Source organism: Battus philenor, unplaced genomic scaffold (assembly GCF_028537555.1).
Source record: "Battus philenor isolate CCGP_79_NKW_IND1 unplaced genomic scaffold, ilBatPhil1.0.hap1 SCAF_8, whole genome shotgun sequence".
In the NCBI taxonomy this organism is placed as follows: domain Eukaryota; kingdom Metazoa; phylum Arthropoda; class Insecta; order Lepidoptera; family Papilionidae; genus Battus; species Battus philenor.
The window spans coordinates 2390674-2418258 of NW_027181748.1; the positions used below are offsets into that span (position 1 = coordinate 2390674).

At 33.2% G+C, this 27585-nt stretch overlaps 1 protein-coding gene across 1 annotated transcript; it reads left to right on the forward strand.

Moving 5' to 3' along the window:
• Nucleotides 1–1138: 1138 nt before the first annotated feature.
• LOC137931618 (endoplasmic reticulum aminopeptidase 2) lies at nucleotides 1139–27573 on the forward strand. The gene is made up of 15 exons (XM_068775073.1): nucleotides 1139–1186; nucleotides 5561–5651; nucleotides 7165–7421; nucleotides 8018–8212; nucleotides 8563–8718; nucleotides 10034–10164; nucleotides 10429–10618; nucleotides 12143–12293; nucleotides 17977–18188; nucleotides 21054–21234; nucleotides 22768–22966; nucleotides 23914–24185; nucleotides 24833–25029; nucleotides 26397–26711; nucleotides 27263–27573. The coding sequence occupies exons 2-15, from the start codon at nucleotides 5589–5591 to the stop codon at nucleotides 27528–27530; spliced, it is 2787 nt and encodes a 928-aa protein (XP_068631174.1). The 5' UTR covers nucleotides 1139–1186; nucleotides 5561–5588; the 3' UTR covers nucleotides 27531–27573.
• The last annotated feature ends 12 nt before the right edge of the window (nucleotides 27574–27585 follow it).

Sequence of the window (27585 nt, forward strand, 5' to 3'; positions counted from 1 at the left end):
CTATCGGTTGAAAAGAAGAAGAGGAAGAAGAAGAGGAAGAAGAAGAGGAAGAAAAAGAGGAAGAAGAAGTAGAAGAAGAAGAATAAGAGGAGGAGTAGGAGGAAGAAAAATGATAACAATGGAATATAGATAGTTTCGATTGTTTTTCATTTTTATTCTATTAATTTAAGACAATAACGTCATATTGTAATTTGCATACCATTGTTACTTGGTATTGTTACTGGGAATAAATTAAAAAAAAAGCATAATAAAATCTTTCATTTTGAGCTTTTTATAATAATCTGAAAAATTTCAGTTTTTCACGAACGATCAGTTTTTTTCTGGAACGAACTTACGACGTAATTTTAGAGTGGTCGTTCTTAAATTTTGTTAGGTAGTGGGAGAATTCTGTTAAATGAAGGTGAAGACTAACGATTACTCAGATCATCAGCCTCACCCTACCTGGTCTTTCTCCTATAACGCGTTGGAACGCTGATATATGTATAAATGAAAACCTCAGATGTCAAACATGAATGAATGACGCTGAGAGTGGTTAACTGAATGAAAGACCGGTAAGAAAACATACAATCTTTTAAGTCAGTGTATGATTGAATGTGAACATGTATTTATAAATAAAAGAACTTTTAACCCTTAGTAGCCTGATTTATAAAAGTGATTTTTTTAAATATTACTGTGTTTGCTTGAGGTTCTAGATAAAGGGATAAATACATTTTTTTTTATTTCGTTGGAAAGAATATTATACAACAGTAAAATACGTACAGCCAACCTATAAAAAAAATAATAGTAATGTGAACATTCAGTTTAAAAGATTGGTATCAAAATTGAAACTCTAGGTTATTAAGGGTTAAATGCGATCAATGGTTTATTTCGTCTAAACAAATCAAGACTAGGTTAAATCTGAATTGAGAGAAGTTTCTTCTCTGTTTATATTTTTCTATTCTTCTTTATATATCAAACCGTAGAAGATTTGATCGTGTACTACAATATTAGTCGATGCGTTGTTAGTAATCAAAGCTGTTAGAATATAAATTAGATTACTGTGGATACGATAAGCTTGTACCGTACCGTTGTGACAATCACGGCGTGTCGGGAGAGCAAACGAGGTATATCCTGGTGCCAATTGGGTTGAATTGATCTGGCCATTCTCAATACTCGCCCGCCGACCACACCGAGCTGTCTTCGAACAGTGAGTACACCATTTGTGTAAATCACACCCAATTTCAAGTGTTATACGCATAACTGTACAATACAAAACAATTTTTACTGAAAAGGAATCTTTATTAATTTTAACCCACCGCAACTATCGCATAATTTCTAAAGAGAACATCGAATGTATTTTTTAAAATCTAATATCTGAATACAAGCACTTGCCAGAATGTGGAACACCTATTCAATTTAATGCAGAAATATTCGAGTTTACTATTCTCAGAGACACTGGAAGCTTTCTGTACCGAAACAATTTCGTAATATATTAATACATTATACACATACATAAAATTATGTTTTCTTATTTATCTCAGCGCGACGAAGATGTAAAAGCTTTAATCGCAGGAATGTAATATTTATTAGCTATCAGTATGGTATACCATATTTAAAAATATTGGCCTGCGAAATAATAAAAAACGAAATAATTATATAGAAGACAAAAGCGTCTTCCAAATTTGGATAAATAAATAATAACATTAATCATAGTTTATTATCTGTCTCTGCACACTTTGTAGTGCCAGAAATAATAATCTTTTCGCATTCCAATTAAAAAAATTACATTAATATAACATATTTCACAGTAATCACTTTATATATGTTGATTAGAAATAGACATAAAGCTTCTTGGTGGCGAATAAGCTTTAAATTCATCCCTTTAAAGATTTTATGCCTGTCAAAAGTCTCGTTGTATAATTTTGTACCGATAAAAATGTTAGATTTAATGAAACACTAACTTTATCTTCGAGTTTTATATATAATTATATATATATTAACCCTGTGTAATATCATTGTGGGTATTCTCAATGATCCTATTTTATCTTGAATGTAACTAATTTAGTGTGGATTATTTCAAGCTTGTTTTATTATAATTCATAGAATTTTTAAATTTTTTTTATTAGAGTTAATGATTGTAGCTACAATAGTTATAACCAGGGCTGTGTACGTTTATAATAGACAAACATATTTAAATTATATCACTAATTTAAATATGCTTGTCTTTTGTATTGTTTATTGCCTATTGTTAAGTATATCTTTGAAGACTCTGAAGATGCTTTTAAAAGAAAATTATTTAACACTTTTCATAGATATTTCGTTTTTAATTCCTTTATTATCACTGACACAAAAGTATATTAACTTGTGTCTAATTAATTTAATGTTTACTAGATTGTTCGTATCTTGTTTTGTTATTATTTAAATAGGTATTTTATAATGTTTTCTGCTTTAATTAATTATTAAGATTAGGATATAAGCTAGCATAGTAATGGACACATATGTTTACGCCTGCAATAGGTAAACATATTTAATTTTGTACTTTGTTAAATAAAACTAATTTAAACTTATATTATCTGTGGTTGTTGGCGTGCCTATTTGAAATAAATAGAATAAGTAGGTAAATATAAATTTAATAAAATGTTTATTATGTTTTGCTCTTGGTGCTCCTAATGAAATAAAATAAACAAATACATGTAACCCAAAGTAAAAAAGTTACCTGTGATGATATGAACAGCTTGCCAGAAATTATTTATAAATATTTGTCTTAAGACATTTAATGCTATAAAAAATTATATGTTTATTACAGTCCAAAAATAACATTTATCAAAATGAATACTCTATTTATACTTAATGTTTTAGTAATAAACAAGTATGATATTCCAATTTCATACGCTATAAAAATAATCGTAGTCGTTTCAGCTCATAAACAACCACTGCAAGGCAGGTCACTCTCTCAAATATATCTATAGGAGGATATATCATAATCGCCACGCTATGTAAGACAGTTGGCGATTGTAATGCGGTATTATAGTACGCATAGGACGCTGCTCCACAGGATTCTAGAAACTTTCTTGTGAATTTTGATACGGACTTTATACTACTGCGATCAAAAATGAAGTAAGGTATTTTTTTTTCCTAGGTTGGTAGGACTGTACAAAATATAAAAGACTGTTTGTTAAAGGTAATTTTATCTCCGAGTAACTCGTGTTTTGTCAAACGCATCAAGTCTGGATTAGTTCTACGATCGCACAATTGTGAGCAGTAGCAATCCTATATAATTAATGCATAAAGTGAGAATTAATTAAGGTTGTATCCCGGAAATAGAACTCGTGATCTACGATCGCATCAGTTCTCGGCCTCTGGGCTGGGGACGACATAATACAATGCTTAAAATGTGTTTATATTGTCATTATAACGATTTTATACTATATTCTACAGTTTGTGATATATTATACACGATGTATGAGGGAATGAGGCTCAATTTGACGTACAACACAATCTTTAACAACGGAAAATGCTTTATTTTCTTCTTACAAATAATATGACATCTGTTCTTCATCACATCGCGCATACAGCCTCCTCTAATGTATATCATTTTTTGACAGTCGTAGGGATACCACTCTCATAAAAATAAATCTAACTAATCTATTACAAAATAATGAAATATAAACTTAAATATTCCCACATCTATATATATTTATAAATATAATAATTTTAATAATTAAATTATTTACTATCAATAAAAATAATAAAAGTGTGCTTAGCGGTACAGTCCTAAGACATATTAGGTCGCAGGTTCGATTTCCAGGATACGATATTTATATATATATATGTATATGTATATAGATATATATAAATAATTTGAATTACTTTGTAGTTTGTATAGAAAAAGTATGATAGTGTTTTTATTATTTTACTAGCTTTTTTTCTTTATATGCGATATTTCCTTGTCGCTTAACAAAACATGAAAAAAAAAATATCCCAACTAAATTAGCTTATTATAATAACAGTTAAAACAGACTTAACTTATTATAATAACAGTTAAAACAGACTTCAGACAAAAACACATTATATTATATAGTTAAAATATAATATATCGCTTGGACTAAAGAATCGTTTACGATGAAACTCAAATATATTATTCGTAATTACTTTGAAAAACCAAACGATTTACATTTTTTTAAAGTCGCACAATGTGATATTATGATAAAAGTTATATGTTTTAAACACAATGACGAGATACTATACAATTTTTCACATTTAAAAGTTTGCACACTGCTATTTACACTTGCGATAATAGAGTAGTCTATAACATATTAGTTTTATTAGTTATTAATAATAGCGCCGTTAAAACGAGAATGCGATAATGCTTTAGCACTGCTATTTGACGGCAGCTATGACGTTCGATGAATGATATGGTTAGGTATCCCACTAGATGGACAGACGACATAGTTGAGGTCGCAGAAAGTTACTGAATGCGAGTAGCGCAAGACTAATCTTTTGGGTAGGCCTGTCTTGTAGTAGGCGTCTATAAGACGAAAAGAATAAAAATCGGTAAAAAAACTTTTAAGTTATACGGTTTTATTTGATACCCATATTGTAGTCGAAAAATATGTACCTGATCCGCCATATTCGAGGCGTCCATCTAGAATTTTAAATTTGGACATAATTATCGTGTTTTACTAGTGTAGCCCTTTCATTGGATACTCATATTGAGGGGTTAAGGAAAAATATGTAATCCGCCATTTTGTATCGGCGGCCATCTTAGATTTATAATGTTATTGATTTTATTATATTGTATTGTCATCTAAATTAAATGTGTGTAGCAAATTTCAGATCAATTTGACAACGGGAAAGTGCTTAAATTTCAATTTTTAATTTTGACCCAAATAAAAAACAAATAAATCCCGTACGGGTTGAACTAAATAAAACCGTTTAAAAAGAGAATTGAATGATTATCGATAATTCAATACGCTCTTTGTATTTTGAAAGTATTTTTCAATAAAAATAATAAAAAAAAACATCATTTTAAATCAAACACATCTTCAGCAATTAGATTCGCATTGTCTTGTAAAATGTAATAATTAAAACGAGAAATTATTTCATGATATGAAAGACTCGGTTTCATTGAGCTAGTAAATGTTTCGTAAATTATTGTTAGGTTTAAAAAAATGTCACAGAAATTTTGTGTGACAAGGGTATACGGTAAATGACTATAGGAGATGGTGCAGTACCCGGCAATAAATATTGCACATCGACTTTTGAAAAGAGACAATCGGCTTATTTCGGCTTCGTAGAATGTTATCTCTATTGATAATAATTATAGGTATTATTAAATATTAAAATTTATTTTGATTTTTATTTGACCACCGAATTCCTAAAGGATAAATTTTAACTTTTTTGCCGACAATTGAACTATTTATTCACCTCTTTTAAAGCTTTTACATCTACAACTAATCACCCTGTATTATATTGTAATGTTTATAATGGTGATTTAATAAAAAATGATATAAAGTTAAAATTATTCTACTTTTCTATAATTTAAAATTTATTTATTTTTAACGACATCATTGTTTCACAGAGCCGGTGAGAGACATCTTGGAGACAAGATGTTGGGCCTGTTATACGCCTTAGCATTTTGTATTTGGACAATTCCCGCCCTACAGGATGAGGTGTGTTATCTTATTTAAACAAATGTCTCACTAACGTCCTGCGAGGTATGAACAAACAATCTTGATTGCCGATCACCGTTTATCATCGTGTTTTGTTTAAACCTCTGCAGGAAATTGCTTTTTTTTTCTTTAAGCGTATTAAGTTTACCAACACGCCGTATAGGCAAGTGTTCTTTTGGATCCTCGTGTAGGCAAATTGACACTTTGTTATTCAGACAACTATTAAAACGGGGCACAGAAAGTGTCAAGTTTCAGCAGCAAATCAAGGCTTTCAACGTAACTACTAATTTTTGAGCAGAAAAAAAATTGTAAAATAAAATTGATTGACTATTCGTAATTTATAAACTTTCGTCATCACCATTTCAGCCGCAGGACGTCCACGGAGGAACAGTTGATTGGTTGTGAATGCATCCAGTGTCTTTCTATAATATTAACAAGATGAAATAAAATAATACGATTAAAAATAAATACTTTATTTAATAATTAAACGAAAAAAATATACAAAAAAAAAAACTCTTGTTTAAAAATTGTGACAGATAAAATCAAAGATATAAGCGGAAGTCTAATTTAGTCAAGGTCTTTTCTATATTTGAAATTGTTGCTAGATTGACTAGTTGTTCCGGTGTGTTGTCAATAAACGTATATTTATGTTTCCGGTCAAATCATCTCAATTCAAGTCTTTTTTATATTTATTAAGGATTAGCATAATAGATCTAAATACGAAATACAAAAATAAACACTGAATTTATTACAATTTTAACGTGACGAGATTAAAAAAAATTGTACATAATAAATGAAAATAGCAATATATTTAAATATAATACACAAGTACATAATAAAAAATATAAGCAAATTATTTATATTATTTTACTTTTTAAAACATGGCAAATGGCTATTTATTTTTTAATATTCATTATTTATAACTATATAAAAAATCGAATGACAGATAAAAACATGTTAATTACACTTTTTGTAAAAAAAGTTAGCAATGACGTTACATAGAATATCATGAAATTACAGCACCCGTTAAGCTGTTGTGATGCCATTTAGTTAAATTTTGATACAAATTAAAATATTTTCATGTTAAATAATATTAATAAACAAAATATGACACATTTTTGATACGCAGAATGAAAGTTAAACATGACATTACCATTTTTTTACATTAGAAAAGATACAAAATTTGGAAAAAAAAATAAGTGTCAATGATATAAGATTGTTTCCCTGTAATCTGCGATCGCAAGTCGCAGTATTCTACCGCTACGCTATATTAAATATAAAAACACGCTGTATCAAGTTTATATAAGGTTTAAAATTTCTCTCGACTATGTAGGTATGCATCAAATAAACTATAATGAGTCATACATTTTTAAACATTTGAAATTCGAAATTGGGAAAAGAGAGAGAGGAAATATAAAATTGGGTTCTCCTAGCATTCTGTTTACGTACACGAGTGATAATTTTAAATAATCTTAATTGGGAAATAACAAAAATAACTAATACGTAATTACAGGTGTCACCTCACATAATAAAGACCAGGAGTATCGATCTCAACAATGCCTTCAGTCTGGCTACGGAAAATAGAATTGACAACAAAATCGTGCCAACCGGATACGTCCTGAAGCTGGAGCCAAATTTCACTTCTGGAGAATACGAAGGTCGCGTTCATATAAATGTCACGTGGAATTCCAGCTCTGATGACATCGTTCTGCACTGCTCTCCAGATGTCGAGATCACACTGGCGGATCTTCTCATTGAATGTGTGGACTCGTGAGTCTTTTATAATAAATTCTATATATATATATATATATATATATATATATATATATATAAATATATATATATATACCTCCCCCAAAATTCGCCACGATATCTGGACATTATCTCTGGATTGTTTTGTAACAATTATAAAAAATCGTCAAAAAACTATATTTTTTATGTGACAATAGGGCTTGGAAATGAATTTATACACGGATTCATAAAAAGTTTAGTGCAAGTGACTAAGTGAGAAAAAAATCCCTCTGATTTTGTCATTTCTTCTCAGATTTGGGCGCGTTAGGGACTCATTTTGATAGACCTTATTTTAGGGGGCTTCTTGTTCTCCCCTACCATGATAAAACAGGGACTATTTATACTATTAATAATTTTTCACTAAATGTTATTATAATATTCTATTTTATTATATTATATTTTAAGACGATTGTTCAATCTTCCATCTTTGTTAGGATTCGGTTGGGAGCGATTCTATGAAGCTTTATGTATGACAGCTACAATTTCATATATATATATATATATATATATATATATATATATATATATATATATATATATATATATATATATATATATATCTATTTTTATTTCAGACCTGGTGTAAATACTGTACTCCTGAAAAGATTAGAGAGAGACCCAAAAAAGTCAACGATAAGAATCCTGTTTGAACAAGAAGTGGGTGCCCGTAACAAAGGGATTATGAAGATCGGTTTTAAAGGACGCATGCAACGCGGTAGTAGTGAAGGATTTTTTATATCAACTTACAATACGGACACCGAACTTGACAGGTGAGTTTTTTTTTATTGAAATTAACAACTAAGGTATGTCAAATTGAAAGGTTTTACAACTGGCCAGTTTGAAAATAAAATTAAAAATGGGGTCACTTAAATTTTCTTTCTTTTTTTCTTCCAAACTTTGAACACTGTCTAATGCTGCACGCTAGTTTAAAGTGTTGTAGATCAATTGCAAATTAATCTACGAGATAGGCTAAGCTCAGCGTAGTGTTTTTTTTTATTATAATTTCGGAAGTTAAGAAAATAAAAAAAATATACTTTTAATTTACTTTATCTATTACCAATAGAAGCTTCTAGTATGTAACACCATCTTAACGTAAACATGTATTTCATTGCTTTGAAAGGATCGTAGCTGCAACGCAATTTCGGCCGACGAACGCGAGGAAGATGTTTCCGTGTTTCGACGAGCCGGAGTACAAGGTCCCGTTCGAGGTCAGCGTGGTGCGACAGGCCGACATGATCGCACTCGGTAATATGCCCGTGGAAAGGACTGAGGAATTGTAAGTACAACATCCAACTGTAATATGAAAAGTTTGGCCACAAAATAATACCAAGGAATCACATTTTTATTTAATGGAATCAGGCGTCACCTCGCGGAAGTCCATCTTAAGTAAGAAAAGGACCAATATTTAGCCACTTCCGCACATGCAGTGGTAGTCGTGCAATAAAATGCACCCCCCGCCAGCCCGCTGATAAATGCGTATGCGGCAAACAATGCGAATCACACAACCGCCACCGCCAAATTACTCAACACGTGTTTTACCCCTCCACAGGGCATCACTTTTTAAACTACTTTAATTTTTACGGAGAATTTTCGTAAAACTTTTGCCATAAAAGCAATAAATTTTGGAGTTAATTACAAAATATATTTATAATTATTGCAAGGCATAGATCTTACCCAAAGATCATCAAGATGACCGGTTCTACGCGGCAGCATCGAGCGACTTCCTGCAAACTTAACTAAAGTCGTTGTCCAACTAGTGGGGGGCCTTCCCACGCTGTGTCTACTGGCTTGTGGGCGCCCCTCGAGAACCTTTCGGCTTTAACGATTAACGTTCACACGAGTGATGTGCTCCGACCATTGCCATTTTAGACGAGTAATTCTTTGAGCTACGTTAGTGAACCTTGTTCTTATTATAGTTTTTCACAGACAATAAATAATGTATATATACGAGTACATATCTAATACATAAAATTATCGTGTCACGATGTTGCGTGATTGAACTCCTCCGAAACGGCTCGACCGATTTTCGTGAATCTTAGCGTGCATAACCAGGGTGGAGAATCGGACAACATATATTTTTCATCCCCCATATTTGTTAAGGGTCCACCCCTAGTTTTTTTTAAACATTTTTATTTTTATTTTTTTTGACACAGCATACAAAAATACATACAACCCTAAATTTTCATCCCTCTACGATCAACCCTTATTTTTTATTTGTTTTTTAATGTTTCCTATAAATAACATACATGGCAAAACAACGTTTGCCGGATTAGCTTGTATATATATATATAAAAGATGGTTGCTGGGGCTTTAAGTTTCTCGAGTTCAAACCACAGATCGGTAAGCGTAGAGTAGGTTTTACATAAGGTTGATAGATAATCTTATCGTAGGAAGATACTAAATGCAAGTCTTTACAATCGATCCTTTTGAAAATTTAATGGGAAACTTAAGTCTGTGGATGTCTTACGTATAGAATGATTTTTATGATCACTTCATTTGGTTGCACCGTGCTTTAATAAATAAAAAAAACTTTAAAGCTAGTTAAAAGCTCTCTAAAGTTGTATGTTAAGGTAATTATTTATATATTGCAGAAAGTCTGGTGATGTACGTGTTTATTTTAAACGAACGCCGCCGATGTCAACGTATACATTGGGTCTTCTGGTTGGTCATCTATCATTGGTGAATTCAATACGATACAACGATAGCAGTTTGAACAAGTTGGGTAAGTATTTTGTTTCATTTCATCTTATATTTGGTTCACAAATATTTGTCACTTTGTACACGTGAACTAATCATTGGGGCCGAAAGTTTCTTGAGTTGTACGAGATAGGTCCCTACGACATAGATTATTCATAATTCTACCTCGTATTGAAATTCCGACCGTCTATTAGTCATAATAATTAATGATTTATATCCGATTTGTTTAGTAGAAGCGCCTGTTACTATAGTGAGATAATTACAATGTTCATAAAGATTTATATTTCAGAAATACGTGTGTGGGGTCGCTCAGATTATAGGGATGTGCTAGAAACAGTAGCTGATAGAGTGCAAGATATAATGGGGGTGGTCAAAACATATCAATGGCCGCCATTGCCTTTAAGGAAAATAGATATTGTAGCTTTACCGAATTACCAGGGTGTGAAGCCAGCGGATAACTGGGGCCTTATTGTGTTTAAGTAAGTTGATTATATAATATTATCTTTATTTTCTTTTATTCCAAGCCATTAAGGTCTATATAAGAATTTCAGAAGAATGATGTCTTCTCTCAGAACTGTGGTAGCCTAACGATAGAGGAATGGGACTTGATACCTCGCGGGTACTAATGCTACTGGAATTTCTGACACAATTGATTTTTCCATAGGGTGTATCATACATTAATTGACAGCCAATGTGCTATGGATTGACACGATACAATCTTATATAATTCACACTTAGTGTATTAATTATACAGGATTACCACAGCTTTCAAATAAGTTTCCAAATGCTGGATAGTAGCGTCTCCTACCAAAATACCACACTGCGATCGTCAGCCTGCCTGCCAGACGTGGCGATTATGGTAGATCCCCCATAGATATCTTTGGAGGAGGCGTTTGTTATGCAGTCGGCATCTATGAGCTGAAATGACGATGTCTCCTTATTTAATTTGCAATATAACTTCCTCATGCTATAACTGGAGATCTACTTTACCGATTTAATTCATCCTATTTTTATAAGTCCACATACTTTTCAGAGGGTTCTTTTTTAAAAATACGTTTAGAAAATTGTATGGAAACCTGAGAAAATTAATAAAATATAATATGACAGTTTGACACTTCGCTTTGAGATTCCAATTAGAAAACAGGACAGTCTATCGTCGTTTTTATACATATTATATAGGTGATTGGTTATCAGTGTTAAAGCTTCAGAAAAAAAAGTACACCTTATCCAAAAACCAATGGTTTCAGAAATAAATAACGTAATGATAATATAGCGATAGACTAGTTTTGTAATTACTACATAAGAAAAGGACGAATATATTTAGCCACTACCGCACGTGCAGTCGTAGTCGTGCAACAAAGTGCACCGCCCGCCAGCCCGCTGATAAATGCGCATGCGGCAAACAATGCGAATTACACAACTACCACCGTTAAACCACTCAACACGTGTTTCACCCCTCCACGGGGCATCTTCAGGAGTAATGTTACACCGATTAGTGCCCAACACAGAGACTCTGTGTTTGACACTAATCGGGCAATAATTGGGCGGTGCACTTTGTTGCACGACTACCACTACATGTGCGGAAGTGACTAAATATTGGTCCTTTTTTAGCTTTTACACTTATAACTAATCACCCTCTATAAAAGTACTTTTTACGTATCCGATAACACTCCCCTATTAGATTCCAAATTCAAGCTAAAAGAGGAGTGTTTCTTTGTTTTTTGTGCTTTTTTTCGTTTCGGGTTCCTGGGGAACCTTAGATGTACGTTCATCATCATTTCAGCCGTAAAACGTCCACTTTTGGACACGTCGACTGGACAAAAAGATCTGTTTTTTATTTCGTTCCTCCAAATAAAGTTAAAAAAAAAATTTAAATTTTTTTTTGTGTAATTTTCTTTCTCCTCTTTCATTCTTCATATTCCATCACACGAACAAGCTCGATTGGAATCTACCAGACTACATTAGATGTACAATGAAGTGCTAATAAGTACATAAATAAACAGGGAGAGTGACTTGGGAGCGGGTAGATACATGCAGTTGACTCAAGAGCTGCTGCACCAGTGGTTGGGAGGCATGGTCACGCCTGCATGGTGGTCAGAGGCTCATCTGAATAAAGCCCTGGTCGCATTCCTTGCAGTAGAAGCAGCTTATAAGGTATTTTTTACTTTCAATATATTTTATTGTTTTCGATTTTCAAATTATTTAAATTGAGATTAAAAATATGCTCTGATATTTTTATTTATTCATTTAAAATGATCACTTGTGTATGTCATTAGAAGAATGCGAGATGAGCGCAATTTCATAGAAACTAGAATAAGATTGAACTCGCCCATAAAGGAATTCTTCAAATCAAAGTTACGAGGGTTCCAAACGCGTTCTGCATTAAGTAGAGCCCACAATAAACACAGATGTGTTTTTGTGATCATTTTTATAACATATTTAATAAAGTAGTAAAAGAAATTCATTCTCAAATTCTATTATCACTTCATACTATAGTAGGATTTTTAGAAATTGTTTATAAATTTTTTAAATTAAAAGTATAAATATTATATACATATGTATGTATGTCTATGTATGTTAATGTTCGTTTGTTTGTAAATATGTGTATATTTTTGTACACGTAAACTACCCATTATTAGTACTTTTACCTTTTCCATACTATGGTTGTATGTAAGAGATTGCTGTGATAAGACTGCCCATTGTACTTTTTGTATATTATTGTAGAACTCATTAAATGTATCTTAACGTGTACACTAAAGAATATTAAATAAATAAATTTATTACAAGATACTTTAGTGATATTATGAGAGTATGTATATAGCAGTGATGACTCAACGGCAGAGGAATGAGACTGCGATCGTTTGTCGCGGGTTCAATTAATGGGATACAATTTTATTTAATTCAGTTTTTGCATTAATTTTATATGATTGCCGCTGCTTCTTCTTGCTTCTTCTTGGTACTATAATAACAAAATGCGATCGCCAACCCGACTACCAACCGTGGCGATTATGGTATATCCTCTCATAGATATCTTTGAGGAAGGTCTTGCAATGGGCATGTATGGGCAAAAATGATGACGACGATAATGGAAGTGTATTGTAAAATGATACACAGGGGCAAGAGAGTAACTAATTTTATAAAGCCTGTAAAAAGATATAATATGATTAGATTAGTAACTATGATATTAGAATAACATAAAGAAAAGTAGGGATGGTATTTTCATTAGTCTTAGAGATGGATATGGATTGGCATAGTCTTTAACGTGATATATAACGAGGGTTTGGATCAGGGATGCGCTCAAAGACTGCAAGGATTCCGATTTGTAGCTAACAGAATGACTAGAGTCTATTACTAAAGCAACATTTAATCCAAAATAACATTGCGCTACCTCCAGAAAATTAAACCTATTAATATTTATTTACTTCATTGGAGATAGACAGTAACAAAAGGCAGTCAGAAAGTACAAACCTAGAAGCTTAGAAATATAAAATTAGTTACAGTTGTTACCTTATAACTATCTCACTGAGAAAATATAATGATTTATAGTCAAACAATGAAAAAACAAATAAGAATAAGAACATTACTAAACAGGGATCAAAGACTATGGTTTATATATTTATATTATGTTTCTTTATATATTTATATTATATCTATATTATGGTTTAAATTGCAATTGTTTAAACCTATGTTAAATTATATAGCGGAACACGATTATTGTCATCATGATTTAGATCATTTTCCATTGGGTTCCGATCGAGTCTAAAAGCGTTCTTCACCTAGCGTCATCCTTAATAAAGACATTTGAACATAAATATACGAAGGCTATTTTGGAGCTTTCGTTGATAGAAACAATACAAAATTAACATGTCATATTCTTTTTGATTATCATCATTAGTTTATTTATTAATTCTAATTTATTATCGCAATGTTTTGTCTTTACTGGGCGCAGACAGCTTAGAAATGGATTGCCGCTATTTGATACGGATCTCTTTACATCTAGCTACAAGTCACCCGACCTTTTACTGTGAACAATTTTTCTAATGGCATACAGTTTAAATTTATAAATTAAAAAAAATATATTGGAAAGGAAGAATGTTGTACTCGTATCAAAAAGGTGTCAATCCATGTCTTATCTCAGTATTAGACGGAGAAAAAAAATGGCCGGTAATTTTTGTGATAATATTCAATAGCTTGTCTCAAATTTTGTTACGAAATTAACGTACTAATAAAAGTATTTTCACTTGAATATATTAACCAATATAGCAAGGATAGGTAATAAATTTTGAAAAACCGATAACGTATTGTATTTTTTCTAAGCGTCATCTGTGTTAGCAATCTTGTTAAGGGAATACCGCGGCCGCTGCAATACGTGATCAATCACTTACTTTTTTTTTTATTCTCACTCTTTCAATACGGGAGCGTGCCACGCTTTGTTTTCATTGACGCATCGTGTGTGATGCAATAAATAAATGTCCGTAGACAAGTTTGTTGTTTGCTTTTTTTTTTGTTATTTAACATTCTTCTATAAATAGAGAGATTCAGTATTTTAAAATATATGTTGTGTGCGTATAGGTGTAAGAGTTTTAAATGATAGATCAAGAAAAGGACTAATATTTAGCCACTTCCGCACACGCAGTGGTAATCATGCAATAAAATGCACCGCCCGCCAGCCCGCTGATAAATTCGTATGCGGCAAACAATGCGAATCACACAACCGCCACCGCCAAATCACTCAACACGTGTTTCACCCCTCCACGGGGCATCTTCAGGAGTTATGTTACACCGATTAGTGCCAAAAACAGAGTTGTTTATATTATACATACAGAGATATTTACGGTGCAAAAAGCGGATTGGAAAATGCCATGTACTAGAGGGACTGCCAAGTAATATCTTCTGTCGAAATATTTTACAAAAAAAAACGATTGATTTTTACCGTTCCGGCATTGAAAATTTATATACTAGATAGCAAAAGGTTGTTGATAACGAAGGTGAATAGAGTGATTAGAAATAAAAACATGTTAAAAATGTAGTCGTGTGAATTTAACTTAAGAAAGCGATATTACTTCCGGTCCGCCTAATATTTTTTTTACATTTTTGGTTTCGAGAAAAATCAGATTCCTCTCTATGTTTTTGTTCTAGACTAAAATTAATTACACATTAATTTTGAGATTTTTTAGATGCTTAAAATTGTACTACGACTTCGACTCAAAATTTCGCATTCGAAAAATTGTAAATCACTTCAAGTTATAACTCGAAATTAAAGTTAGTATACCTGTAAATATAAACTTTTGTCGTTACGAAATTATACAGGATGATTTGCAATAGGTATAAAACCTTTAAAGGGATGTATGTAAAGCACATTTGTCAGCAAATAATTGAAGCTTTTATACTTATTTATAATCACTCTGTATTAAGAGATCTATCTGGAATAACATTAAGTTATTTTTTCAATTTAAGCACGAAAGGCTAGTAGCTTCTGGCAGTACAAAGTTTGTAGGAATAGATAGTAAATAATCATTAGTTTTAATATGTAGTAATCCGAATTTTAAAAAAGATTTTTCCTAATAAGGTACAATTCTGTTATTTATTATATTTGAAACCATTGATTTTTGAATATGGTGTACGGTGTATCGTACCATAATTGACAGCAAATATCATAACACCCGTTTTTAAAGAGAGACCGCTCGCTCCCTAACCGCGAACAGCTTGGGCGAATTGAGGTTGGATCCGGATTCCTCATCAACTCGCTTGTGGTCCATGCTGCTGTCCCAAGCCTCATACACACAACATCAACACAAACAATACACAGCTCTACTCGAGTAGAGCGCTTTTCTACATCCGAACGTTTTCATGCAACTGGTACGCGCCCGAACAGCTTTTTTATTTTTAAGTTCACGAACTTTTCCGTTCCGTGAAGCTTTAAAAGCTCTCGGGATAACAGCAACAATATCAGCAGGGAATAAGTTCTATATATTCAACTTTTGAAAACTTTAACACATACTTAAGAAAAGGACCAATATTTAGCCACTTCCGCACATGCAGTGGTAGTCGTGCAATAAAGTGCACCGCCACAGAGTTCACTTTGATTTGTTCACTCTGTATTTGGCACTAATCAGTGTAACATAACTCCTGAAGATGCTCCGTGGAGGGGTGAAACACGTGTTGAGTAATTTGGCAGTGGCGGTTGTGTGATTCGCATTGTTTGCCGCATACGCATTTATCAGCGGGCTGGCGGGTGGTGCACTTTATTGCACGACTACCACTGCATGTGCGGAAGTGGCAAAATATTGGTCCTTTTCTTACTTAGGATGGACTTTCGCGAGGTAACGCCTGATTCCATTAAATATTTAACACATACAACCAATTACCCGTGTAAGATATCTTATTATAACCTTCATTTGTTTTAGTTATGGAATTTTTTCGACAATACTGAAGTTCACACAGCATTATTATGGTATTTGTCTTGAAGCAGAGTTTTCAATCCTAGTTTAGCCTTGTTTTATATCCACAATGAAATGCATATGGAATGATCTCATATCAACATGAGACTACATATGTTAGATCACTTCATTTTCTTTAACAAAATTCCATATAGGTTTTTGTGAGAGATATAGCCTATATCTATGCTATAAGAGCGTTTGTAAATATGTTCTATGTAAATAAATACTCTCGTATAACATTAATGTTAGTTTTCCTGTTATCGAAGCGGTATAAAACGATACGAAAAATTCTACAAAGATTTTTTTTAATTGACTTATTCAATTAAGGAATCTAATCTAATGATTAGGATAATTGGTGAACATAAATGAACGCAGAATATTCAATTGAAATGGTTCTTTTAAAACAGACGGAATTATAGGAAATTATTTTGATTAAAATGAAACGTTTGCAGATAAAAAAAATCATAAAGTTTTTATAGAATAACTATGTGTTCTTACAAATATAATATATTAATCTGCCTTTGAAAACCAAGCAGCACGTTTGTGAATAAAATCAAACAAGGCTATGTAGATCAGAGGTTTACAAAGTTTTCTACCATAGACCGCTTTTATAAATTAGTATCTTTACCATATTTCCCAGACTCGATAAAAGATATGAAGTTTACTTTTTTTTCTCAAAGACCATTATTAAGGTTGTAGTGGCAGCCCGGTAGAGGACTGAGACTTACGGATCCAGTCTTAAATAATTCACATTTTGTGCTTGTAACCCCATAGACGCCCACTGGAAGATATTTATTTAATATTCTTTATTGTACACGTTAAGATACATTTAATAAGTTTTACAATAATATACAAAAAAGTACAATGGGCGGTCTTATCACACAAGGCAATCTCTTACAGACAACCATAGTATGGAAAAGGTAAAAGTACTAATAATGGGTAGTTTACGTGTACAAAAAATACATATTTACTAACAAACGAATATAGACATATATAAACATACATATACATACATACTTTAACATACATACATACTTTAACATACATACATACGTATATAACATATATACATATATATGCCTCCCCAAAAGATGGAGGGATATAATCACCACGCTTGGCAGGCGTGTTGGTGATCGCAGTGTGGTATTGCGGTACACAGGGGACGCTGCCAATCATTTGAAAACTTGTCTGTGAACAGTGGAAATTCTATACAATTAATGCATAAAGTGAGAATTATTTAAATTTGAATCTCGGGGATTGAACCCGCGACCTACGATCAGATGTCTCAGTTCGTACAGCTGAGCTACCACTGCAATTTTGAAAGCGATCTATGGGAAAATATTTAAACTTCACAAAGCAGTAAATACCAATTTTTTTTGTAAACATTCCGTTTGCAGATTAACGACGGTAGTGAGATGGAAGGAAAATGGCCGATGACAGTTCTGTATTCGCTTTACTACGAATATAGCAAGCGATATCCTCACTCCAGGATCACGGGGATGAAACAGGAGACGCTGAGCACAAAGATAGAGTTGCTGTTGAGAATGTTCAACTACACCTTGGGAGAGGAAACGTTCAAAAAGGGTCTGAGAATCTTCTTCAGACAACGGTTAGTAAGAGAAACGCATATATGACAAATCGCTATCCTTCATAATCATAGTTTTTTATCGTTTCCATATCTTATATCTATGAAGGGGACTTTTGTTTCAAATAATTTTCAGTACGTATTTTATAGGCGTTCTCTTCTATCATACTTCACAAGTTCTTTTACTATATTCTTTCATTCTTTACATTCTCTTGTATACTCACATTTCTACACTTCGCTATTTTTCTTTCGCTGCATTTATTTTAGTATTACAGTTTAGTTCACTATTTTAATTTATATCCATGTCTCTTATTTTATAAATCTTTTTTTACCCAACCATATATTTAACATTTTTTCGTAAATTTTTATTTAGTTTTATTTATGTCTATTACTTTCTCTATTATTTTATAACAACATTTTAAATATTTGTGACAGCATTCTTTATTTTGCATTGTGGAGGCAATAATGACATCTATCTTTACCGGCAGCTCCACTTCGCACTTCCATCTTTGCCTTGCGAATTCGGGACTACAACCAATATTAGTGAATTATAATTTTTGATAGAGTCATCGGACATGGTTATGTAAGGAATATAACGTAAGAATGGTTGAGTAAATGTATGCTGATTGATTAAAATTGTAACGGATGAAAGAGGGAATAAAGAGAGAAATTTTGAAAAAAGAGAGAGTGAGGGTGAAAATAGGAGTTGATATAAAATATCCCTCTCTATTTTATATAAAAGAGTTTTTAAAATAAAAAAAAATATGTAACAATAGTTTATTTGATACCATAATGGATTATTTTGTGACGGTCTTTAACTACAAGCCGAGCAATGCAAGCCGAGAACGGGAGAGCTAACTATCGCGACTGTTCTGACAGGGCAGGACAGGACAGGATAGAACAGGACAGGACAGGATAGGACAGGACAGGACAGGAAAGGACAGGACAGGACAGGACAGGACATTTAGTTTCCAGAATTATCGAAGACGTAGCTCTATGCCTTTTAAGCTGGATAGTAACGAAATCGTGACAGTCAACATAATATAAATTTCTTAATGTTATAAAACAATCATAATTCTATAACATCGAGTATTTAGCAAAAGTTTGATTAGTATTCAAAACGAGAATAGTTTAACTTACACAAGTATGGTTTTCGGGGATCCAATCCGCTTACAAATGTAATATGCAGTCACATATTTAAGTTACAATTGTAATCACAGTTAAGATTAAATCACATAATTGCTTTTATGATAAATTAAACTCAAGTTTCATTCACATTCAAACAAATTTATTTCTACTAAACTTCCATAAGTTAGTTTTCTCTTCAATCCTCTCAAACTCTACAAAGATAGAACTTTATACTTCTTTAGGTAGTTTTAGTTTGCGGCAATCGGATTATTTGTTAGTTGTTACAACTTTTACCCTTTTACGGATTCTTTCGTATTTCGGTAGATTTGTAATGATTTATGTTTCGTTTCTGTCATATCTGTTTTGTTTTGAATATAAAGGTAATCTTTAATTTCAAAAAAATCTATCTATTTACGTTATTTAATTTTCGAACTAAATTAAAAATGACGGTGATTTTAAATTACTATTATTCGTTTACAAGTCTTCGATGTATTCTTGATATATATTGGCCTAAGAAAATCTCCAAAGTAGATCTCTGGAAACGCTGCGGTGAGATTCCGATCGACCAGCAGATCAAACGCTGCAAGTGGAACTGGATAGGCCACACGCTCCGAAGGGACCCTGATCACTTACCGAGGCAAGCTCTAGAATGAAATCCGCTAGGAAAGGGAAGACGTGGCCGCCCAAAGCAAACCTGGCGGCGGACGATCACTGCAGAAGTGAAGGAAGTTGGAGTGACGTGGAGCGAAGTAAAGCGCGAGGCTCAAGACCGCTTGGGATGGCGACGTATTGTGGACGCCCTCTGCCCTGTCTTGGGGACAAAGGAATATATGATGATGTTGATTTTCCGTTTATTTATTTCACCATCCAAATAGGATCATTTACAGTGACCATTTGGGCTTATGTGGCGTCCTTTATCCGAATTGAAGTCATCGACTGTTCAAAACGTAAAATGATTAAAAAAAAACACTGTAAACTCAGATAGTTTTTTTTGTAGTCTATTTTACAATATCTTATACAGGTACACCATCAGTAAATAGAAGTTAAAAGTACATCAAAAGTTACCTTATAAATAATGGTTATGTTATGTGTTAGTTTATATTTGACACAACGTTAAAAAAATTCTGTGTACAACATTTTAAAACAGACCAGACCACATCAAATAAAAAAATGGCAGAGTAAAGCGATCGCACGTAAGAGGAAACATCTGGCTTTTGACTTTAGACACCAAGAGAGCTCTTAATTTGAAAATGTTTCCTCCGACGCGCAATCCTCTACAAAGCAGTATGCTTAAACTAAATTAAAGTTAAAAGCTGTTTTGGATTCAGTGAGTAATTAAGATTATTTCTAAAGACTCCATAAGAGTCACAAAAGATATCGATGTTAGGCATTTGTAAAAATATTCTGTTATAAGAACTGCAATTTCGTGAGATTGGAGAATGTAACCGCTTGGAACCTGCAGCCCAATAAACTCTAAAAGGTTCCAACGAGAGATTTGGTCATTCAAAATTTAGTGCAAAAATAGTAGATCATGTACTGAGCGACGGTATTTGAGGAAGGAAATATGAAATTGATTTAGACGTTGAGTATAAAGACATCTGTACGAGATACTCGCGGATAAAAACGTACAGTAGTAGAGCAACTTATTCATAAACTCCTTTATTGTTTAATATTTTTAAATAAGTGTGATATTCTATAAACTCTTTGGATTTATAATCATTTTAGTTTCAGTAAATTTAATTGTAATTGTAACTTTTCAAGGGCATATTCAACGTTTGAGGGTAATCACGTCTGGGAAGCACTTAACAAGTCAGCGGCGATGGTGGAAGAAAACCAAAATATAAACGTTCAAAAGATCGCAAATAGCTGGATTGAGAAAGATAGGCTTCCGTTGGTGACAGTGAAGAGAAATTACGAAGAGTATACTGCAACTGTGTCACAGGTAGAGAAACATTTTCAATACTTAATATATCAACAAACGTAGCAACTTAAGTGGCTTGATTTCCTCGGTCAATGTGCCTAGGTACTATGTAGAGCTTCCGTCAAGTTATCTGTAAGTGATTCGATTCTAGGTAGCGGAGGAAAGGAAGTATAATTACCAAAACTCTGTCGTTTTTTTTTTTTTTTTCGGTGGGGTAAATTTTCTGGTATTCAAGATGCCCTACCTCTGGGGGGAGGACAGGGGTATGTGGGATTCCTACCCACAAAAACCCCCCCCGGTGGTCGCCCTCTGCGCTAAACGGGGGACCGCGGTATCTCCCGGTCAGGGATCGCCACGCGGTCTTCCCTCGCGCCTTGCTATTTTTCGATAGCCCGTCCCGGGGTATGCGTGGATACGCTACCCCCGAAACTACGAAGTACTATCACGATGGTTCGAGACCACGTCGAACCATCGTCCGCCTCAGAGTCGCCGAAGCTAGTGGGAGTTTAGGGCCCCCACCCTAAACTCCCGACCAAAACTCTGTCGTAGCATAACCTAGCGGATGGGCATGTTGAAATGTTTGTGGGTGAAATAGTGCATCATACAGATGACCTCCAGGTCTTTAAGGTTCTGTAGTGAAGACCACAGATCGGCAAGTACAGCGTGGATCAGATGCTAACCAGTTAAGTTCGTCTAAAGACGTTGTATACAGACCGTTTCTCAGCGATTATTTAGAAAATGGAGACCTTTTGTCCAGCTGTGGACGTGTTAAGGCTGAAAAGTTGACGATGATCGAGGCGACGCGAGTAGCAACCACTGTTATTTTATGTTATCATAAATATTGCCAGCTAGTGTTTAGTTCAGTCTAATATCTTTTCAAAAATAAAGAGTTCTTTTCATACATTTACCCCATCCTATTAGATAACTTTGATCATTAAGGTAATGCATTTTAATTAAATCAAAACGAATTACGTATTCGTAACAGCTTCAAAGTGTTGAATGTTTATACGTGAGCAAAAAGTTTTAATTATTTAATGCCTATTTCTTATCACCCAGAATCAAGTGATCAGTTTTAAATATGTTACATTGATTTATTTCTTCTTTATAGACACAGTAAGCAATAAAATTTTCTAAAAATCTGATTCTGAAAATGCATTTTCTTTCTGTAGTATCATCATTATATTATTTTTTAAATCATTTAAGTTTGGTTACGTTGTGCCATACATTCTTTAACAGCAGCTGATCTTTACAATCACCTTTTTACATCTATAAAAAATCATCCTGTATGTAAGATATCTTATAACACCCGCCGGTTAATTTATTATTGAATTTTTACGTACATTAATGAAGTTTCCACGGCTTTAATATAGTTCTCGTTTTAAAGCAGAGCTTTCAATTCTAGTCTAGTCTTGTTCTATATCTATAATGAAAATGTGTATGGAATCATCTCGTCAAGCTTGTTCACTTAGATGACTATAAAACTAATCACCCTGTATTAATATTTATGATGCAATAGAAAAATTTCGTTTATTAATAAATATTTTTTTTTTATAGAAACTATATTTACGTGAACGCCCTCACGATGTCCCCGGCGCTGAGAGGATGTTGTGGTGGATTCCTTTAGTTGTCGTCAGTGGTGACTGTATGTCGTTCAACTCGACTACACCGGTCGCCTGGATGAGCACACAGTCTATTGAAATTACTAATTTGCCTTCCAAGGAGGACTTTATCATAGTCAACCCTGAAGAAATTGGTAAGTTCCACTTTATTTTACACGATACGAAAAAAGTCATATATATATCTACATAGACGCATTATGTTTTTGTTATCATGTGGAAACTTTATTATTAATTTTCAAGTAATATAAAAGATCATCATAAGTAGAAAAAGAAACATAAAAACACCATATGGACGAACAAGACAATACCATACCACATAAAGGCTAAACAGCCAAGATCTATGTGCCAAGATTTGAAAGCCAAGGTCTAAAAGCCCAGGTCATAAATAGTATGTACGCAATTGCTCATCACCACTTTAGGTATCTGATCGGCAGGACAGGGCAAAAACACAAATTTAAAGCTATCTGGTCTCATATACGCCTTGTGCGTCTTTCTAATCGTGTCCTCCTTCACATTTCTAGGGACAAATGTTTTCAAATACAAATTTCATAATTTAAATGTATTTTTTTCATAACTATCAAAATTTATTGTTAATGATAATTAATATTACTTGTTTTAATAATAATTAAAAATAAAACACGTAATAAATCGTGTCCTCCGCGTCCTACCGCTTACATATTATAACAAAAATCATAACTATACATTATTTATTTACGAAACACAAAATAAATAATTATATATCGAAACACATATGTGCCGGAACTTTTTAGTTTCGGCTTGCTTCGATAGATGGCGCCAGTTGTTCGAAACGTATAAAACCGGCACCGCACGGTAAATTAGTATATAGACATTAATAAAAATGATTATGTAATATATACATTACATATTTTTTTAACTTTTACTTACTTTCAGGCGTCACACAAGTAAAAAGAAACGTACCAATATATAAACCCAATCTATTCTTTCATTTCGTAACATCCATTAAAAAAAACAAGATTCTGAACCACATGTTATTTAAAAAAATATTGATTTAATTAATTGATAAATAAATTATTTAAATTTTTATTTATGTATGTTACAGCTCCTTATCCAGTTAATTACGACGAAGACAACTGGAATCTCATATCAGAATTTCTTAAAACTGAAAATCGAACGTTGATCCCGGAATTAACCCGTGCGAAGGTACTCCATGATGCGTGGAATCTCGCTTTCGCCGGGGAACTTTCTTTCGCTACAGCTTTCAACATGACGCTGTTCCTTCAATACGAAGAAACTGATGTGGTCTGGGATCCCGTGTTCACGATGATCAATCATCTCGATAGACACATATGGGATATACGGGATAAGTTTGATGTGAGTAACTGTTTCCATTTGTTTGAATGAAACATAATAATTTTATATTAAGACTATTTCAATCAATCTTTATGTATTTTTTAATTATTTATTTAGATTTATCTGCAAATTCTCCGATGTAATAATAATCAAAATAAAAATAAAGTATTTTATTAAACCAAGGACTAGGAGTATAGTCACTTAAGTGGAAACAGCAATGTAACAAATTAGCTACAAAAATAATTTTACATTTATTGTATCTCTCATAAATTAATAAATTCCTATTTCTCTTTATCACATCATAACTCGTGAACGACTGTACCGACTTTATTAATTTTTTTATAAGCTTTATATTTGTTGTAGAAAGTTCTTATGAAAAAAAAATTACAAGTTTCTACTGCTATTTATGTCTAAATAATTATTTGAGTGTTAGTTCTATTTTCATTTAATGAATTTTTAAACTTTTACATCTATAACCTATAAAACTTTATTTATCCTTTACTATATTAATAATAGGATTTTTGTTATCTGCTTTCTGTTTTTATGTTCTATACCCTTTTCTTTAACCGGGTTTATTTAATTTTGTGTTATTTTATTGTATTACTCTGTCTTACTTTATCTTATTATGTCCTTTTCACTCCTACTTATATTATGACGGAATGTTTTAGGCATACATCATAAGTCTTCTGAGTCCTTTGTACGAAAAACTATCAGAAAATGCTGAGGAGTTGGATCAAAGGAAGAAGAACATGTTGAGTCTGTTTAAAACGTTCCTCTGTCAGGCCGGTTACAAGCCTTGTATAACTGAAGTACAAGAACAATATAGCAAATGGATGCTAGCAAATAATCCAGATGAAGGCAATCCGTAAGTTACTAAGATGGTATCTCTACTAGAAACGTTTACAGCAGTACTTACGCTATCCTTGTAGATTTCCAAAAAGAATGGTAGGAAGCGACAAGTACCCAGTGTCTTCCGAAGATCTAAATAAGGTTGTTTTTAAACGGTTTTATTTAGTTCGACCCGTACGGAATTTGTTTATTTGGGTCAAAATTAGAAATTGAAATTTAAGCACCTTCCCGTTGTCAGATTGATCTGAAATTTGGTACACATGTTTAATTTAGATGACAATACAATATAATAAAATCAATAACATTATAAATCTAAGATGGCCGCCGATACAAAATGGCGGATTACATATTTTCCTTAACCCCTTCCATATGGGTATCAAATGAAAGGGCTACACTAGTAAAACACGGTGATTATGTCAAAATTTAAAATTAAAGTTGGACGCCATTCCAATATGGCGGACTAGGTACATATTTTTCCACAACCACCACAATATGGGTATCAAAAAACCGTTTAACTTAAAAGTTTTTTAAATGTATTTATTTCACCTAAGTGCTACGCTACACTTGCCGATCAGTGGTCTCGATTCCAGAAACTTCCATCCCAGACCCGTAAACAGGTGAATAAAATGGACTTCATAAAAAAAAACAAAGTCAGCTTGTAGGTACGAGTATTACAAAGCAATACAACTATAACTGTCGATTATACCTGCAATCAGAGCGTATTTCTATTAACAACAAACCTCACTAGCTAACAGACGTATTGAAAAAGTTAGCACTGAAATCTTAACTAGGTTTTTCTCTTTATCTGGCTTACATAGCTGCCTAAGTAATGTTAGCAGACTCTAAGAGTTCAAGAGGCAGGGTGCAGAGGTTGCTTAGCATAAACCTCGGTTAACACGTTCACTGCGGCTTGAGGTCGATTCAGCCTCATGGTAGACTTTGCACTGGTGCGGCGCGTAAAACTCGTGTTTTCTCTCTAGTGCGGCGGCTGTTTACACTCAACCGTATGAAGTATGACAAACACAAATATAGCTTTCTTTATGTCTGCGAAGCATTGACTCAATATTGTAAAAAAATATTGATGAATATGAGGCAGAAAAGGCCTCAACCGCACTACTAGGAAGTTCAGCTTGAGGCTGATTCGACCTCAGCCGCACCAGCTGAAAGTTCTTCAAAATTGGGCCCGCAGTGAACGTGTTAAGGTACGACGTGCATCATTTTTCGAGTCAGGTCGCTACATACTATAGTTTGATTGGATTAGGTAGACTAGAACTGTGTCTTAGACTCCAGTTCTTATCATTAAGTTTTTTTTTAATACGTTTATGTTATTTCGATAATTCGTTGATGGCCTAATTGCATTTCTAAATAAATTTTTCTTCACAGGGTTTCCGATATGTATTTCTGTCCAGTATTCCAATGGGGGACACAGGAGGAATGGGAGTTTGGTCTACAAAGAGTGATTAATTTCCCTCCCACAAGAAAACAGAGCGAGAGGACTTACCTGTTGAAGACATTGTCTGGCTGCTTGAGAGACAAGTCAAAGATTACGAGGTTGCTGAACATAACACTGATAGAAGAAAACGGAAACTTCACCGAGATGGACCTTTTTATGATAAATAACATGTTCTCTCATTCGCCTCAAGCTTATACGACTCTGTTTCACTTTATTGAAGACAATTGGGACGTCATAAAAGAAAAGTAAGGATAGTCTTTTTATTATGATTTACTTAAATTTTTGCTTTCAAACTAAATTCTCGTAAAGTTCAGTTATTTTTTTTTATTTTCATTTATTTATTTACATGGAAAACCAAAACAGTAGCGGGTCATTGTTTATAGGTGTAAAAGTTTTACAGTACCCGGCGATAAATGTGAGCGATCATTGGAAAGAGACAATTGGCTTCAGCGCGCACGACGCACTGACAAAACGACGCATAGTGTGGGACAGAGATAATGCTCTACGAAGCCGAATTTAGCCGATTGTCTCTGCAAAGGTCGATGTGCAATATTTATCGCAAGGAACACTCAAACTTGATGACCTTTAACTTCTGGTAGCACTGTCTACTGGGAAAGTTTTAATATGTAGTAATGTGAATTTTGAAAACGTTTCTTCTTGTTATATTATCAGTAAGTTTTGAATAGTGTTTACGATACAATAATTGACATTAAATAAGCTATACATTTATCCCTCTAAACCTTTTACATCTATAACTTATTAATCTGTATAATTTCGAGTATCGTTGCTTTTCCAGATATTACAACAGAACAAATCTCTGGTCGCATTTAATATCTACAGCGACTACATATTTTACGACTAAATCAGGTTTGGAATTAGTCACTGGTCTGTATAAAGCACATCAAGGCGAGTTCGGTCCGGCAGAACACATAATCGAAAAGTCCATCAGGAACATCAAAGAGGAATCTAGATGGACCTCCCATAACGTGCCAATTATGGAGAAATGGCTGGATTCGTATCTCGAAAGGAATGCAATTACAGGAATAACTACGGAAACAAAATAATATTAAGTTTCTTTGAATATGATTTATCAACATTTTTTTGTAGACGTTAGTGTCG

Excerpts from the sequence above, each read along its gene's own strand:
- LOC137931618 (XM_068775073.1), top strand. The coding sequence starts at position 5,589 with ATGTTGGGCCTGTTATACGCCTTAGCATTTTGTATTTGGACAATTCCC. Across the intron at positions 18,189-21,053 it reads AGAATCTTCTTCAGACAACG|GGCATATTCAACGTTTGAGG; the intron begins GTTAGTAAGAGA and ends TAACTTTTCAAG. Across the intron at positions 22,967-23,913 it reads AGTCAACCCTGAAGAAATTG|CTCCTTATCCAGTTAATTAC; the intron begins GTAAGTTCCACT and ends TGTATGTTACAG.